This window comes from Anopheles merus, chromosome 2R, assembly GCF_017562075.2.
Source record: "Anopheles merus strain MAF chromosome 2R, AmerM5.1, whole genome shotgun sequence".
In the NCBI taxonomy this organism is placed as follows: Eukaryota; Metazoa; Arthropoda; class Insecta; order Diptera; family Culicidae; genus Anopheles; species Anopheles merus.
In genome coordinates, this window is record NC_054082.1 from 38,878,091 (window position 1) to 38,893,503 (window position 15,413).

General features: G+C 47.1%; 1 protein-coding gene across 9 annotated transcripts; it reads left to right on the forward strand.

Annotated features, from left to right (window-relative positions):
- The first annotated feature begins 97 nt into the window (after nucleotides 1–97).
- On the forward strand, nucleotides 98–14,529 carry LOC121591064 (elongation factor 1-alpha 1-like). Of its 9 annotated transcripts, none has more exons than XM_041911423.1 (8): nucleotides 98–291; nucleotides 380–488; nucleotides 555–4,804; nucleotides 4,879–4,987; nucleotides 5,062–6,029; nucleotides 6,200–6,337; nucleotides 6,428–6,764; nucleotides 11,090–11,161. In XM_041911423.1, exons 1-5 carry the CDS (start codon nucleotides 265–267, stop codon nucleotides 5,106–5,108), a joined length of 4,542 nt encoding a protein of 1,513 aa, XP_041767357.1. In that variant the 5' UTR covers nucleotides 98–264; the 3' UTR covers nucleotides 5,109–6,029; nucleotides 6,200–6,337; nucleotides 6,428–6,764; nucleotides 11,090–11,161. The 9 variants fall into 9 exon arrangements, with proteins under 9 accessions (XP_041767357.1, XP_041767356.1, XP_041767359.1 ...); XM_041911422.1 differs by having other exon boundaries at nucleotides 6,224–6,337; XM_041911425.1 differs by having other exon boundaries at nucleotides 5,062–6,025.
- The last annotated feature ends 884 nt before the right edge of the window (nucleotides 14,530–15,413 follow it).

Sequence of the window (15,413 nt, forward strand, 5' to 3'; positions counted from 1 at the left end):
TCCACGCGATCGATTTTGCACATTATCGACCCATTGACATTTGCCGTCGGTTTGACACGACCCGTCAGCGTAATCAAAATAATAAAGTTGGCAAATTCTGAGAAAGTGATTCTATTTTCGTGATTCCGTCGCAACGAAATTCAAGTTTTACTATATTTCTTGCGTTATCTTCACACGTTGACTTAACTATTATGTATCTTAAAAGTAGACAAGCTTGAACTACACGTTTGTTCACCTACTAAATAGTGCCTAAATACCGAAACCATGAACACTAGTCAAAGCTCGGACCAGGTGATAATTCTACGATTCATGATATTATTTGCTCAGCTGCTGATGTCACGCAATAATAGAACGCTTGATGACCCGCTTTTTTCCGCAGGATTCTGGACGGAAGCCCAGCCCGTTCGATAATCTAAGCCGAGACGATCTGGTGAAAAAGTGCAAAGGTCTGCTGGGAATAGCACAAAAAGCGAAGCAAGCTAAAGATGGTAACATAGAACACGCTTCGTGACCTTGCGGTTTGATTACTTTTAACGCAATTATCTTGCTTTTAGAGTGTCAAGAGGAGAACCGCCGCCTTAAGGAACAGCTTGGTCATTTCGAAACACAGAAAAATGCCGATAAGGAGTGCATCAAGGCCATGCAAGAGGTGGCCGACTCGTACATGGACCAAAAGCTGCAAGCAACGATGAAAGTGGACGAGCTAGAGAAGCAAATGACGAAACTGAAAGCCCAGCTGGCAGATGAAGTATCCGCGCACGAACAGCAAACCAAAACGATGCGCCTAGAGATGGATCAGTTGAAGGAAAAGCTTGCCCTGCTGGAACGGGATGCTACAACCTGCTCAGCGGAACAGTTTGCCGAGCTGCGGGAGGAAAATTCTAATCTTGAAAAGGAACGAATAGCACTCGAACAGGAACTGATCAAGCTCAAGGGCAGCCAAACTGTGCTGGGCGATTCAGCTCATACACCGCGGGAAGAGAAATTGATCCGCAAGCTAAAGCTGTACAAAGCAAAGGTGCAGGAAATTAACGCAAAGCTGCTACTGCTAAAGTCCGATCGAAAGATTCTACTGAAAACGGTCAAAGAGTACTCTGACCAGGTACCGAAGTGGCAGAAAGATTTGGTAAACGCATCAAACGTTTTGTTTGAGAAAATACGCCTGCTCGAGCTGGAAAAGAGCAATCTGGAAGAAAAAGTTGGACAGCACGAGGAGCTACAGAAAGGGCTGCGCGAGAAGAACGATGCTCTGGAACGTAAAGTGTCGGAACTAATGCGTGAAATCGAAAATGGTTCGCTAACTGCACGGGATCAAACTGACGACGGCAACACTGACGGAGAAAGTAATGAAACGCAGGTTGAAGAATTGCGAGCGGAAATAGAACGTTTGAACTCCTCGCTTGCTTCGATGGAAGTGGATAAACAGTCGGAACTGGCAGCGCAAGAAGCCAAATTACAAACCGATTCCGAAGAGAAGGAGAGTCTTCGCACGGACCTTGAAGTATGTAAGCAGACTATTGTTGAGTTAAAAGCAAAGATTCTAGCGCAGGAAGAAGTGCTAACCGAAAGTATGGAATCGCAAAGAAGCCTCAGTACACAGGTGGATCAGTACAAACAACAAACTAGCGCATTTGAGCAGCAAGAAAAGCAACTACAAGAAGAACTTCAAAAGCAAACACAACAGTTAGAGCATCACGATAAGGTGCAGCATACTTTGGAGGAAAATGTTGAGAGCCTAACTAGTAAGTTGAGCGAAATGCAAAGGGAAAATCATCGCCTGCAAGAAGCATTAGAATCGATGTCGACTGAAGGTGGTGAAAAATTGGTCGCCCTACAGAAGCAGCTAAGCGAGACTTCACAAACACTGGCTGATATGGAGCGGGAAAAGGAAGGATTGGCGAAGAAAATCGTCTCGCTGGAAGGTGAACTACAGGCACAAGCCTCAAAGATGGCAGAGGAAAACCAGCAGGTAATGCAGAAGCTGATAGTGGAAAATCAAAACCTAGAAGCACAACTGGCACAGCTGGCCGAGAAGCTGAAGGGCAGCATTGGCAAGTTCAAACAAAGCCAGGAACGCTGCAAGCGCCTTGAGCAGGAAACCGAATCCAGAATGCTCGAACTGGAGGAACTTTTGTCGGAAAAGACTCGCCTGCTAGATGAGGCGAAACAAGCTCGCGCCGACAACGATGAGAAGTGTCAACAGTTGACGGTAGATTTGCAGACCAAGAGTAACAGCATAGTGGAATTGGAGCAAGAAAAGGAACGTTTTGCAAAAGAGCTGGCAGAATTAAAGACTAGACTCCAGCAAAACGATAATAAGTTGGTAGATAAAAGGCAGTCCCAGGTGCAAAAGCTTCAAGAACAAATCACTACCCTGTCGGAAAGTTGCGACCGGCTGAAGACGGAGAACGGCGAATTGCTATCCGAGTTGAAGGAGATCAACGAAATGCTGAAAGACCGTGGAGAGGTTATAAACTTGCAGCTTTCCAAAATAGCCGAACTTCAAGACAAGCTGTCCCGTGCCGAAACGGTCGATATGCAACCTTTGAAGCAACAAATTGAGCAGCTGCAAAGCACGGTCGCGGAAAAGGAGGCAGAATTGGAGCGACAGCGCGATGAGCTAGCGACCGCCATCAATCGCTCCAACGTTAGCTTCGATGCGCAAAGTGACGTCATGTCGACGTCAACGATTTCGCGCGTCGAAGATGTGGCACGGTTGCGGGAGATCGACGAAAGCTTCGAGGAGAAGTACATTAAGCTCCGGTCGCTGGCGGTGAAGCTTAAAAAGAAGGTAGCCGAACAGACGGTGCTGTTGCAAAAGTATGAAAAAGAGACGTCCGCTGCTCCGAATAGCGCCACCATCACTTCGGATTCATCGGTACAAGCAATGAATAAAAATGTGCAAACACTGCAATCGGAAAATGATCGTTTGCAAGACCAGCTCGACGGTATGACACAGGAGATGGCAAAACTGCGCTCGGAACTGGAGCAAAAATCTATCGACCTGACCACGCTGGAGCAGGTGCAGAAAGACGTGGAAGGCACGAGCAAAGACCGAAGCGCTCTGGAAACAGCTATCCGTGAGTATCAAACACAGATCCAAAACCTAAAGCGGGAAAAGGAAGCATTCCAGCTGGCGAAGAAGGAAATCGACGCTGAAAATCAACGATTAAAGTCCTCGCTGAAAGCAAAGGAAAAGGAAATTGCCGAAGGGGCGGAACAGCAGAAAGAGCTACGCTCGGAGCTGGAGCGGTCCAAGCTGGCAGTGAAGAAGGCGAACGTGTTGACGCTTGAAATGGAAGCGTACGAGCGATCGTTGGCCGAGCTAAACACGAAGCTGGAGGCGAAGAAAACGTTGGTGAAAGAGCTGGAAGGCACGATCGATGTGCAGGAACGTACGATGAAGAGTCTGAAGCAGCAGCTGACCATACTGGAGGAAGGCTTGGAAGCGCAGCAAAAGCATTCCCGCGAGCTCAAGCAAGAGGTGGACGCCCAGCAGGGCAAACTGCGTCAAAGCGAACATCAGCGCATAGAGCTCAGTGATCAGTTGGAGGAGCTTCGCGACGAGCACGATCGGTTGAAGCAGAAGGTTGAAAACAATCGCGTCGAACTGGAACAGATAGCGGCAGACAAGGAAAAGACCTGTGGTTCGCTGGAAGTGGAAAAGAATTCACTGCTCAAGCGCAACGTCGCCCTGGAAGATGAGCTAAGCGAATTAAGAAAGGACCTGGTCGGGAAGCAGCAAGAGCTGGATGATGTGCGGACTGAATTTGCGAGCTACAAAATACGCGCCCAATCCGTACTGCGCCAGAATCAGAACAAGGACAGCAGCCGCGAGAAGGAGCTGGAAGAGGAAGTGAGCCAGCTGCAGCGTTCGCTGGATGCGGTCGAGGGCAAGCAACAAGCGCTGGCCAAGCAAATAAGCGACCTGTCGCGCAGCAATGACGAGTTGAAAAATGAACGAGACCGCACGCAGGCTCGGTGCAAGGAGCTGTTGGCATTGCTTGAAGAGAACCGGCTGCACATTGACTCGCTGATGGAAGAATCACGCAAACAAAGCTCGGACCACCAGGAAGCCCTTAAAACGCAGCGCATTCAGAATGAAACGCTGGTCCAGTGCTACAAGAAGCAGCTCGAAGAGCAGCAGGAAACCCATTCCCGGGAATTGCAACAGCTGCAGCAAACCTTACGCAGCCGGCCCGAGGCTACGCTGGACAGTTTATCATCGGTCGCCGGGCGTAGCACGCTGCTGAACAACAACAATCTGCAAAGCCTACTGCTAGGGCCAGGGGGAAGTGGTGCAAATCGTGCCACCTTCACCGATGAACAGCGCATCAATCTGCTGCTAATGGAACGGGAAGATGGCGAAGGCTCGGAAAGCACCGGCTTGGGTGCGGCTGGCGGTCCGGTTGGCACACTGCGCCGCAAGCTTTCTACCTCGTCCCGTCTCGGTCGTAGCGGTCGTGACGTGATTCCGCTGGATGAGCTGCTAAACACGTCATTCGACGATACGGCATCGGTTGCTATGACGGATGGGGAGCATGAGCTGCAGCAGCACCAGGGCCTCCTGTTCGGTAGGGATTCGTCGCCAACGGTCGAACTGCAGCACACGAAGGAGCAACTTAGCAAGCAGGAAAGCAGGGTACGCCATTTGACCGCGGTGCTGGCGGAAGCGGAGCAGGATCTCGCCAAGCTAACACAGCTGAACGAGCTGCTAAAGGAGGAGGTCCGACGGCAGCAGCGCTCGATCGAGCGGGAGGCGCATGTACACAATTCGGAGTATTTAAAAAATGTGATATTCAAGGTAGGTTTTGGTGCAACTGTGTGTTTGGTACATAGCAAGATTGCATACTAATTCCATCCGTTTGTTCCTGACAGTTTGTAACATTAAGCAATGGAGACGAACGGTCTAGGCTGGTGCCGGTTCTAAACACGATACTTAAGCTTAGTCCCGAGGAGACACAAAAATTGCAGAACGTTGCCAAAGGTACGTTAACTCGCCATGATAAAGCTATGGATTGATTGTAATGACGCTTGTTTTTTTTATTCTCTTCCTCGTAGGTTCTGATCCTAGTGCCCGTGGATGGACGGGTTTGTTGTGGAGTTAAAAGTGCATCGAATATTATGCCCCCATCTGGTTCCATTCCTGGTTTTATAGTAGAAGAGTGTTAAACCTTTATCCCGTACTTGTTAGATAGTTCCTACGGCAGTTTGTACCCCTATCCTCCCCACTGTAAAATCGATTGAAGCATTTTGCCTTTCGATTATCCCGTCCGAATTTGGTAAGGTTTAAAGGGTGGAAAGAAACCGATTGCAATTTTATTCCTATATTCTCACTCTTTATCGGCAATTGCACTGAACTCTAGAGCGTGTTTAGGAAGGAGCGGTTATAGTATGTTATCAATATGGTTTTAATGAATTATTGCAACTTACTACCTACGAACTACATTTCTCTGTATGCCGTAATATACCCAGAGTATCCCGATTCGATTCCAATTTCTCTAAATGCATTGTGTCCTTGGTAAAATAATGAGTTAACGTTTATTGTGCTGTACAATTTGGTTGTTAGCGCTTTACTATAGCTAGCTTTTGCACTCTGTTTGAAATAAGGACAGATTAGGTAGAACATTTCTTGAAGGTGCAATAAAAACTATACAAAACAGACATTTAAAACAAACAGGTACAAACGAGATCTCACCACTCGTACTTCATGCGTACGATCGCGCGCGTGTTCATCACGGACTCGCAAAAATAACCGCCTCTCTCCCGCTCCGGAGAGGCTCTTTAAATGAAGCAATGAAAGAAACGTGCAAAACGGGTCTCGTGCACAGAGAAATCTCAGCAAATTGGCATGTGCGAAAATGGCATTCATCCATTTCCTTTTTCGTTGCGGGATCGGGAACCTGCACAGCCGTGGTAGCGAAAACTCCTCATGCGCAATTTTATCGCCTCGCGTGTTCACTGTGTGTGTGGCCCGTGCTCCGGCCTGCGGGGAACGGAACTGTGAGGGAGGCGGGCAAGGCCGGTGGGTAAGATATATTCATAGCACTTTATCTGTCTGGGCGCTGGGTTTGTGTTATGCTGTCTTATGCTGTCTCGTTCCGTTGCGTGCGACTATTTGACGTAAAGAGCGTAACCAAGCATAAACGCCCAGAACTGAAAGACGTGCAAATGAACACCAATGATTGATTTGATCTAGCGAGATCGTGTTTATACTTTACAGGAACAGGAAAGTGAAGTGTTTTCGGTGCGTTAGATCTGTTTCAATGGGAAAATTTGAGAAAAAATTAAATGAAAATCGTCAACCAGCGCCACCGTTTAATAGTTCCTAATAAAAGTAAGTGAACATTGGTTTATCTATTACTTTTTATATATACACAAATAACATAAATGCTAAATAGCAACTGTAATTTTAAATATTTTGCAGTTTTTATTAAACCCGCATGAACCAATTCCATGCTATCGAAATCCTTGAAATGAAATGGCAATCGTCCTAACAAATGTGTGCAAAATTCCAAAACATATGTTGAGCGGACGTTTAAACTGACAACGACCGTCCTTCGCCCTGATGTGCGGTTTCGGGGCGAAGATGAATTTGCGGATGAACACCCGCTGCTTGTTCCTCCCCCACTCGGTGGAGAGCGGGTTCATTCGTCACGTTGGTCGCGCATGTTCTGAACGCCGTGTGAAAATTCGGCCTTTCACTCCTTTGTGCTCGTGGTAAGTGGAACGTTTTTCTGTGTGCTCCTGCAGATTTGTGAAAGGTTTGTGAAAATTTCTGGAAAATCATCGGCCTACCCACGGAAAACCCACGGAACGGCTACTAAACACTGTGCTAAACCGTGAGAATCCGTTGTGCCGGTGGCGGATTTAACGCCATCGAATGGTAGAAATTTTGTGCTGTGGCGTTGCGGAAGGTGTTGCAATGCCTGCCGGTTTCTGCATGTGCCGGAACCTGGTGTGACCAGTCCTGGCACGGTGCCCACACTTGCAGCCGGCGGCAGCTGTATAAAGTGTTGCTGGATTTTCCAAACAAACAAAAAAAAAACTCCACACCATCCCTACATTTAGCGGACAGCATATTTTAATTTGTGTCTCCGTGTGTGTGTGTGTGTGTTTTAATTCGAGGAAAATCCTTTTTTCTGCTGATATATTGCACTAGTGTCCATGTGTGCACACTCCCACCAATACCCCCCGGTACCATTTGCGGCTGCGGTATGGATGGGACGGAAAAGCATGACATGCTATCTGGTGAAAACTATTTCACCATCGCAAATGACGTTCTTTGCGTTTCTGCAACGTGCAGTTGCCCCGCACAGGGTGGGTGCTGGTGTTGTTTGATCGAGAAACCATCTAGACGGCAGTTGAAATCCATTTCAAGTCGCTGCTATCGCGCCGGGGCAACGTGAAATGTTAGAAAAGGATAGCTCTAGCCGTTGGGGGAAAAACGGCCCCCAGACACACCGCCTGCCAGCAGGTATGTGCGAGCGGGAACGCACTAGCTAACCTTGCAATTTGCTCAGCGAAGAGGAAACTTGTGAAAACCTCGGCTGGAGCCCAGCAGAGCTCAGTTCGTCGCCACGATTGAAAGCGAACGTGCGCTGGTGCAGTTTCGTCCTTTCTCATTCCGGAACAGTTTGCAGCCCTGAAAGAGGCAGGATTTGTGTTTCTGTGCGTGTAAGTGTGTCGTCTTTGATCTTACCGGTTGTGCATTTGGGAAGAGTGGCACTTTGTAAGTAGTAGTCTCGAAGGTTTTTTTTCCCCTATTGAACATATTTGCATATTGAGGTGCAGCCTTAGCCGAAACTAGCCGGTCCGCCCGGCCCACATGGTTTGTGCGGTCCTGGTGGATGTGGGCCGTTCTGCGGCCCGTAAATTTTAGGTTAGGTTTTCGCGAAACGTTCCACCTCGTGGCTGATGAGTGGAAAATGTGCTTTTCTATATTTATACACACCGACGTGTCACGCCAGCGGGAGACAATGTCTCTCGGTACGCGAAATTGCAAAAGACGGCACTGGGAGGCGTGTGCGAAATGAAGAGGAGGGGGGAGGGGAGGGAGTGGTGGTACAAGGGGCGGTTGGTTGCGGACGAACGGCAAGAGCACAGGTTGACGGATAAAGATTTCTGCTTCTGTCTTTCGTCAAATTGTGCGAGCACGCTGTGAAAAGCAAGATGTCTGCCGGGATTGGGATAGAAGAGAGCATCACAGATCACAGCACCGTTTGCCGGGTCTCGTGTATCGCGAAACTCGACGTTGGATTCAATGTCGTTATTAAGTTAGAACGTTATTTCTTGGAATATTGTTCGATTCCAATAATTAATAACAGTAACATGTATTTCTTGAATAAGAAAGTTCCTTCAATATTCTTTTGAAATCTTTTTTAACATCCCGTATGAGTAACGCATAAAACATGGCTGACTTGGATACCACGGCGAGCTTGGTTGACAACCGTGCTCAATTTTATAACACACCAATGTACGTAGCGGCAAAAATCAATATCCAACGGGTAGTAAAATCACATTGCACTCTCTTCAACTCTAGGCGGCTCTCTGTGAAAATTAAATGCCGGTGTCCATTGGGTACATTAAATGTGTTCATATTTGAAGCGCAGTCTTGCTGCATTAGTACGAGACACTTTGCTGTTGCTGAATGTTTCATGTTTCATAAAATATTTAGTTTTTTCAAAACCCAACAATTGTTGCTCCAACATGGGCATGGCACCCGACAAAAGATGGCGATCTCAGTTTTATCGACTTAATCGCATTAATTACGTATTGGACATAATGAAGATTATTTGTTTATTTTTCCACAGTTTTGGAAAAAGGAACTTTGCCCACAGAAAGCGTTCCGTTTTACTTCAAAGTATATTAAATTAGTTGTACTTACTGTTTGTTCAGAACCACAGAAAACCTAATTCTCCCCCACACGTAGTCATCATCATCATCAGGTCCATGCGCATGAGCGTCATCCAGAGTGCGCTTCTTGTAGAGTTCTCTTTCACCACGACCTCCGCCAACTCTTTCCTCGCTGGTGTGGGTCAGGAGAAAGGCCACATTCTTATACAATCTCGATACGAAAAGCGACTACGTCGGTCGAATCGAACTTATTTGTCTGTTAAAAATACTACTGATATGAACATTTCCAATCACACACGTGTCAATTGTCCAGCACCGGGCGTCTCCATCGTGTGTGGGAGGAAGCTTATCGCTGGTGGTGACCATTAGCGAGCATGCACATCACGGAAAATGTTGTATATCGATTTTTATTGCCTTGCTGATAGACACATCGGGTGAGAGAGGGAGAAAAAGAAAGGGAGAGCGAGAGAGAGTGTGCAAGAGTGGGAGAGTGTAAGACTATCTTTGAGCATATCCTTGATGGGTTCTGCGAGTAAGGATATGGGAACTATATGTTTTGGTTTACATCACTTTTGATAATTGTACAATAATGTATAACGTTTTACTTTTCCCAGCTGTGTAGTAATTTATTTTTAATATAAAGATATTGCTGGCATTAATATAATATGAATATTTCTTTAGTAATGAAATAATCAATTGTTTAGATTATTCAAATACATTTTCTTCATATAAAACTATAGATTTTTTAGATAGTTTTTTTTTAAATTTATTTATTGGTTTAAAGTTTATTTATTAGCGAAATCTATAACATGCGTTAATACATTTGCCCCCCCTGCAAGTGATTTACACGTTCTTTGTGTTTAAATACAACATAAAAAACAGAAATTGAATTAGTGTTGCATGATAGGAACATTTTATATAATGATACTACTTAGTTTTTTTTGCTGGAATTCATCAAAACATGTTTTCGGCTTGCTTGCTTGCGCTACAGCAAGGATTAAGAAAACCAGTATCACATAGAATTTAACCGGTCGCAACTGGTAACGCGTCAGGGCTGGGCCATAATCATTGTAAGGTTAATAATCTCTCGAATTTGGCACCGAAAATCGCTAAATGTGTGGTAAACAATTCGTTTATAAACATAGTCTAGAGAAGGTTTGAAAAATCTCCCAATAAGCGACTTATATGTGACGTTAAATGCTTTACTCATTTCATGATGAAAGGCATTATGTCAGCTTGTTTTCAACAAAATGTACAATCATTCTGCCTAAGATGCTGGAATGACCCGTTGTTTATTTTATTTTATTTATTTATTTATTTTTTTTGACTATGCATAAGAGCAACAGCAAAGATTGATTCCCCGATAAGCAAATAATTCAAATTTAGCGAAACGGTAGGTTTCTCAGCAAAAAATGTGTTCAAATCTTTCTAATAGTGGTCTTATGAAATCAATACTCCTCCCAGTATGCTTCAAATAAACATTTATGAAAAAAAACTTAATTCTCATACACCCGAAAGCTAACTAAACCGTTTAAAATCGTTCAAATTGACCTCGATTGAACAGACACACTGCTGTAGGGAGTGTCAGTAACGCAACATCGTGACAATCATTCCGTATTTTCAAAGGCATCTTTTTTTAAACTCTCACTCCCGGCCGCTGCTCAGACTTTACGCATACGTTCGCGTTGCGATAGCGCGAAGCAACGTTGAACCCGACAGGAATGCGCTTTTTCGGGCCGGACCCATATCAAGCGCCAGTCTGTGATGATCGCGATCAGTCTAGAATTGTTCATTCTGTGCGAAGGAACGCGCACCACCTCGCAGACTCGTTGGCATTGGGAAGTCGCCTGTTTGCTGGAAGCCTTCGGGTGTTTGCCATCACGTTCAGAAGAAATCGAAACTGTCCAAGTGCGCAGGGCTGTGGGTGGGGTTGAGAGTGTTAGAGAGGGTAGTATTGGGCCAGATCAAGATGAGGATCTTTCACGTGATTCTAATGTCCTACGTCTGCTGGATACTGATGGTCCAGTCGAAGCAGATTACGGCCCGGTTTAAGCACATCAAATGTGAGGAGGAAGAAAAGGTCCGACCATAGGGATAGCTATGTGTGAATTTGTAAACAATTTGTGGAACAATTCTGTAAAATTTCTCTCAAAATCTTCAAAATCTTTATATGAGAACGTTGTCCAGCAAAAATAGTAATATGGCGGTGTTCTTTCTTACATTTCAATTGTAGATTTTCGGCAAATCGTACGAGTGAGCGAGCGTTTGGTGTCCCCCTTTTAACCCGGCATCAGCAAGACACAAAGCAAAAGAAAACGGATATTGCTAAAGGAATAGGAAGCGTCTAGAGAGAGAGAGAGCGAGTTTTAGTTGGATTTTGTTTTGAGCCAGCAGTAGCAGAACCCGTAAACGGCAGCAAAATGGGAAAGGAGAAGACTCATATTAACATCGTCGTCATCGGTCACGTCGACTCTGGTAAGTCGACCACCACCGGCCATCTGATCTACAAGTGCGGCGGTATCGACAAGCGTACGATTGAGAAGTTCGAGAAGGAGGCGCAGGAAATGGGCAAGGGCTCGTTCAAGTACGCGTGGGTGCTGGACAAGCTGAAGGCGGAGCGTGAGCGTGGTATTACCATCGATATCGCGCTGTGGAAGTTCGAAACGTCCAAGTACTACGTGACGATCATCGACGCCCCTGGCCATCGCGATTTCATCAAGAACATGATCACCGGTACGTCCCAGGCGGACTGTGCCGTGCTGATCGTTGCCGCCGGTACCGGCGAGTTCGAGGCCGGCATCTCCAAGAACGGCCAGACCCGCGAGCACGCCCTGCTGGCCTTCACGCTCGGCGTCAAGCAGCTGATCGTCGGCGTGAACAAGATGGACTCGACCGATCCGCCGTACCATGAGGCGCGCTACGAGGAAATCAAGAAGGAGGTGTCGTCGTACATCAAGAAGATCGGCTACAACCCGGCTTCGGTTGCGTTTGTGCCGATCTCGGGCTGGCACGGTGACAACATGCTCGAACCGTCGGACAAGATGCCGTGGTTCAAGGGATGGGCCGTGGAGCGCAAGGAGGGCAAGGCTGAGGGCAAGACGCTCATCGAAGCCCTGGACAACATTCTGCCGCCGTCGCGCCCAACCGACAAGGCGCTTCGTCTGCCGCTGCAGGACGTCTACAAAATCGGCGGTATCGGTACGGTACCGGTCGGTCGTGTTGAAACCGGCGTTCTCAAGCCAGGTAAGTGTGGCCCCACATCGTTGGTTTGATGTCAAAATGTTTAAAACACTGTTTAATGTTTAACCTCTTTCCCGCAGGTATGGTGGTTGTATTCGCCCCGGTCAACATCACCACTGAGGTAAAGTCCGTGGAGATGCACCACGAGGCACTGGCCGAGGCTCTGCCCGGTGACAACGTTGGCTTCAACGTGAAGAACGTGTCGGTGAAGGAGCTGCGCCGTGGCTACGTTGCCGGTGACTCCAAGGCTAGCCCACCGAAGGGTGCCTCCGATTTCACCGCTCAGGTAAGGAAGAAGATGCACAAATACCATAGGGAGATAGTTTATTTTTTTGTTCTTTTTTTTCAACTGCTAATTAACTGCTCGTATGCGCAAAACAGCGTGCAAGTGAAACGCGCAAACGTCAGCAGCCAAAATGGAGATGTCTAATTTTGGATGTAATTTTACACTGCGTCGTAGAAAACGTAAAAAGGGAAAAATAAATGCCAGCCATTGTTAGTATCCGACAAAGTCCATTGACGTCGTGGACAAAAATATCGGCTTGCAGCGCACGCCTGTGCGAACAGTAATGAGTACACCGTGGTGTAGCAGCTAGAAACGTGGTTTTGTAAAGGCTGCCACGATTTACTTCCTGCTTCAAGCAACCCGGAGATAGAGCACATTATTTCGTAATATCCCTATCACTGTGGGGTGGCCCAATATCAAAATTGTTGATAATGTGGTCGGTGCAGTTCACGGTTTTTGGAGTTGTTTGTCTTCTTTTTTGGCACAACTGGGGGTCCCGTTGATTGCCGATTAGAGTAATCTGCAAGAAAACCAGTGTCGAACTAATCTTGGAAACAGTCAAAACTCTCGCACTAGCGTCTCGCACTGGTACCATCGGTTAACACTTACGTCACGTTTCGTGGCTTTGGCTGATAAGTTCACCGTCTGGATGGGTGACCTTTCGGTTAATCATTTGCACACTGGAGCTTGCAGCGCTCTTCATTCCCAAGGTCCGTAGCACACATCGCCAAATCCTGGAGTGGTCTCATCGCAGGCGACCATTAATCAGCCATGTAATCATCTTTCATGTCCAAAATACATGTTCCACGTGTTGTTAACGAAGCCTCCCTCCGTCTGTCTTCCCTTGCAGGTCATCGTGCTGAATCATCCGGGCCAGATCTGCAACGGCTACACGCCGGTGCTCGATTGCCACACCGCTCACATTGCGTGCAAGTTTGCGGAAATCAAGGAGAAGTGCGATCGCCGTTCCGGCAAGGTGACCGAGGAGAACCCGAAGTCGATCAAGTCCGGTGACGCTGCGATCGTCAACCTGGTGCCAAGCAAGCCGCTGTGCGTCGAAAGCTTCCAGGAGTTCCCGCCGCTCGGCCGCTTCGCCGTGCGCGACATGCGTCAGACGGTGGCCGTCGGCGTCATCAAGTCGGTCAACTTTAAGGAGGCTTCCGGTGGTAAAGTAACGAAGGCCGCCGAAAAGGCCCAGAAGAAGAAATAACTAGAGACACAGCAACACCCGTCACTAGTAGTAGAAGCAGAGGAATATGAGTATGAGCTAGCAGTACTAACAACAACAGCAGCAGCAGCAGCAGCAGCAGCAACAACAACAGCCATAAGAAAGGATATCCAATTCTCTACGTTATTATTAGAAGATAATAATTATGATGATTACGAAGATGATGCTGATCGCGAACGGGACGACGAGTCGGTGGTAATGGCGTGGCTGAAGAAAAATCATTCACTATTATTATTATTAAATAATAATCTAAGAATTAATATTAATGATAAACTACCACTTAACCATGCTACTACTGATAACACTTATAATTGTAATAATTTAAAACGCCACTCATCGTCGTCGTCAACCAGGGGAAGTGGTGCAGCACGCTCCGCTCCGCCCTATCCGGCTGCCGTCGGCAATGTCGACCGGACGGACCGGGCGGCCACGGGCACCGGCTGCACTTTCTCCCTCAAACCATCGCCCTCACTGTCACTGTTTTCATCGGTAACTAATTTATTTTACCACCATCGCAAAGCATTTCGGAGGAAAAGTGGTGGCATCGATGGCCGGCGCGCGATCGCCGTAGCGTCGCCGCACGGTCAGCAAATCCGCCAGCTGCTGGTCGACACCATCGCGACCGCCCTCGTCCTTGTGCACAGCATCGTCTTCGTCGTCGTTGCGCCTGCAGTTAGCAGCATGATCGCCACCGCTACCGTAGTGTTAGTACAGCTTCGAACCAATTCATTGGCTTCGCTACGATCATGATGATACTCTCCGGAGAGACTAGGGCCAGAGGATATATGCGCGCGACTACCATCAGAATACTAGAAACAGGAATGAATGTAACGGCCGGCAAGCAAGCGCGGTTTAGCGATTCTATTACCAGCAAGCTGTGAATCAAGCATACCTGAACATACTAATTGCACCAGGCAAACAGACACAACAACAACAGCCCAAAAAGACAAAGAATTATGTAAAAGATTTTTAAAAGCCAACCGCCGCCGCCGTCACTGCCGCTGCCCCTGCTCCTTGTAGGACCGGAATCCAGGCTTTTGATTTGTGCAAGCGCAACATTACTAGCTAAATATGGGCTTCGTTGGTCGCGAGACAACATCGCAGTGGCGGTGGTGGTTGGTGGTGGTGCTATAAAAAGCCAAAAAAAGACGCACTCAACACAAAACCATGAGAGCAGCAAATTCGTCGCAAAAATTCGAGCGAAAAAGAAACAAGAAAAGACCATTTACGATCCTAAAACTGTGTTTTTTTTTCTTTTGCTCTGTTTTGTTCTCTTGTGTTGTGTTTCATATGGACCCCACGTATGGTCCTTCCTCGTTCACTGTTTCTGTTCACTTTCGTTTGTGTTTATTTTTCATTTCGTTTCTCTCTACCGTTTCGCCGATGTTATACCTTTTTACATTTGAGTTACTTTTTTCCTTACCTCCCCCCGACAATGAGTAATGGGATGTCCTCTTCGCGCGGGAGCTCAAAATCATCACCCGCCTGCCGGGCTGCCTGCTGCTACATAACTAGCTAGCTTATGCCCCCGTTGTTCCACGGTTCCGGCTCTGACAGAACGCGCAGCACATCCGCGTATGTACTGTCTTGAGTCGCGTCCCGGGGCACGGACGATAGGTCGTTCCGGCCACTGGACTGGTTACCATCACGATCGTGGACAATGGAGGCGAAACGTAAGCGGCGCTCCCCTTATATGTGTGTAAGCGCGATTGGATCGAAACCAATTCAAAAAATCGACACATTTAAACGTATATGTGAAACTTAAATGTACTCACACTTGAAAAGCCAGGACAGCACATAGGA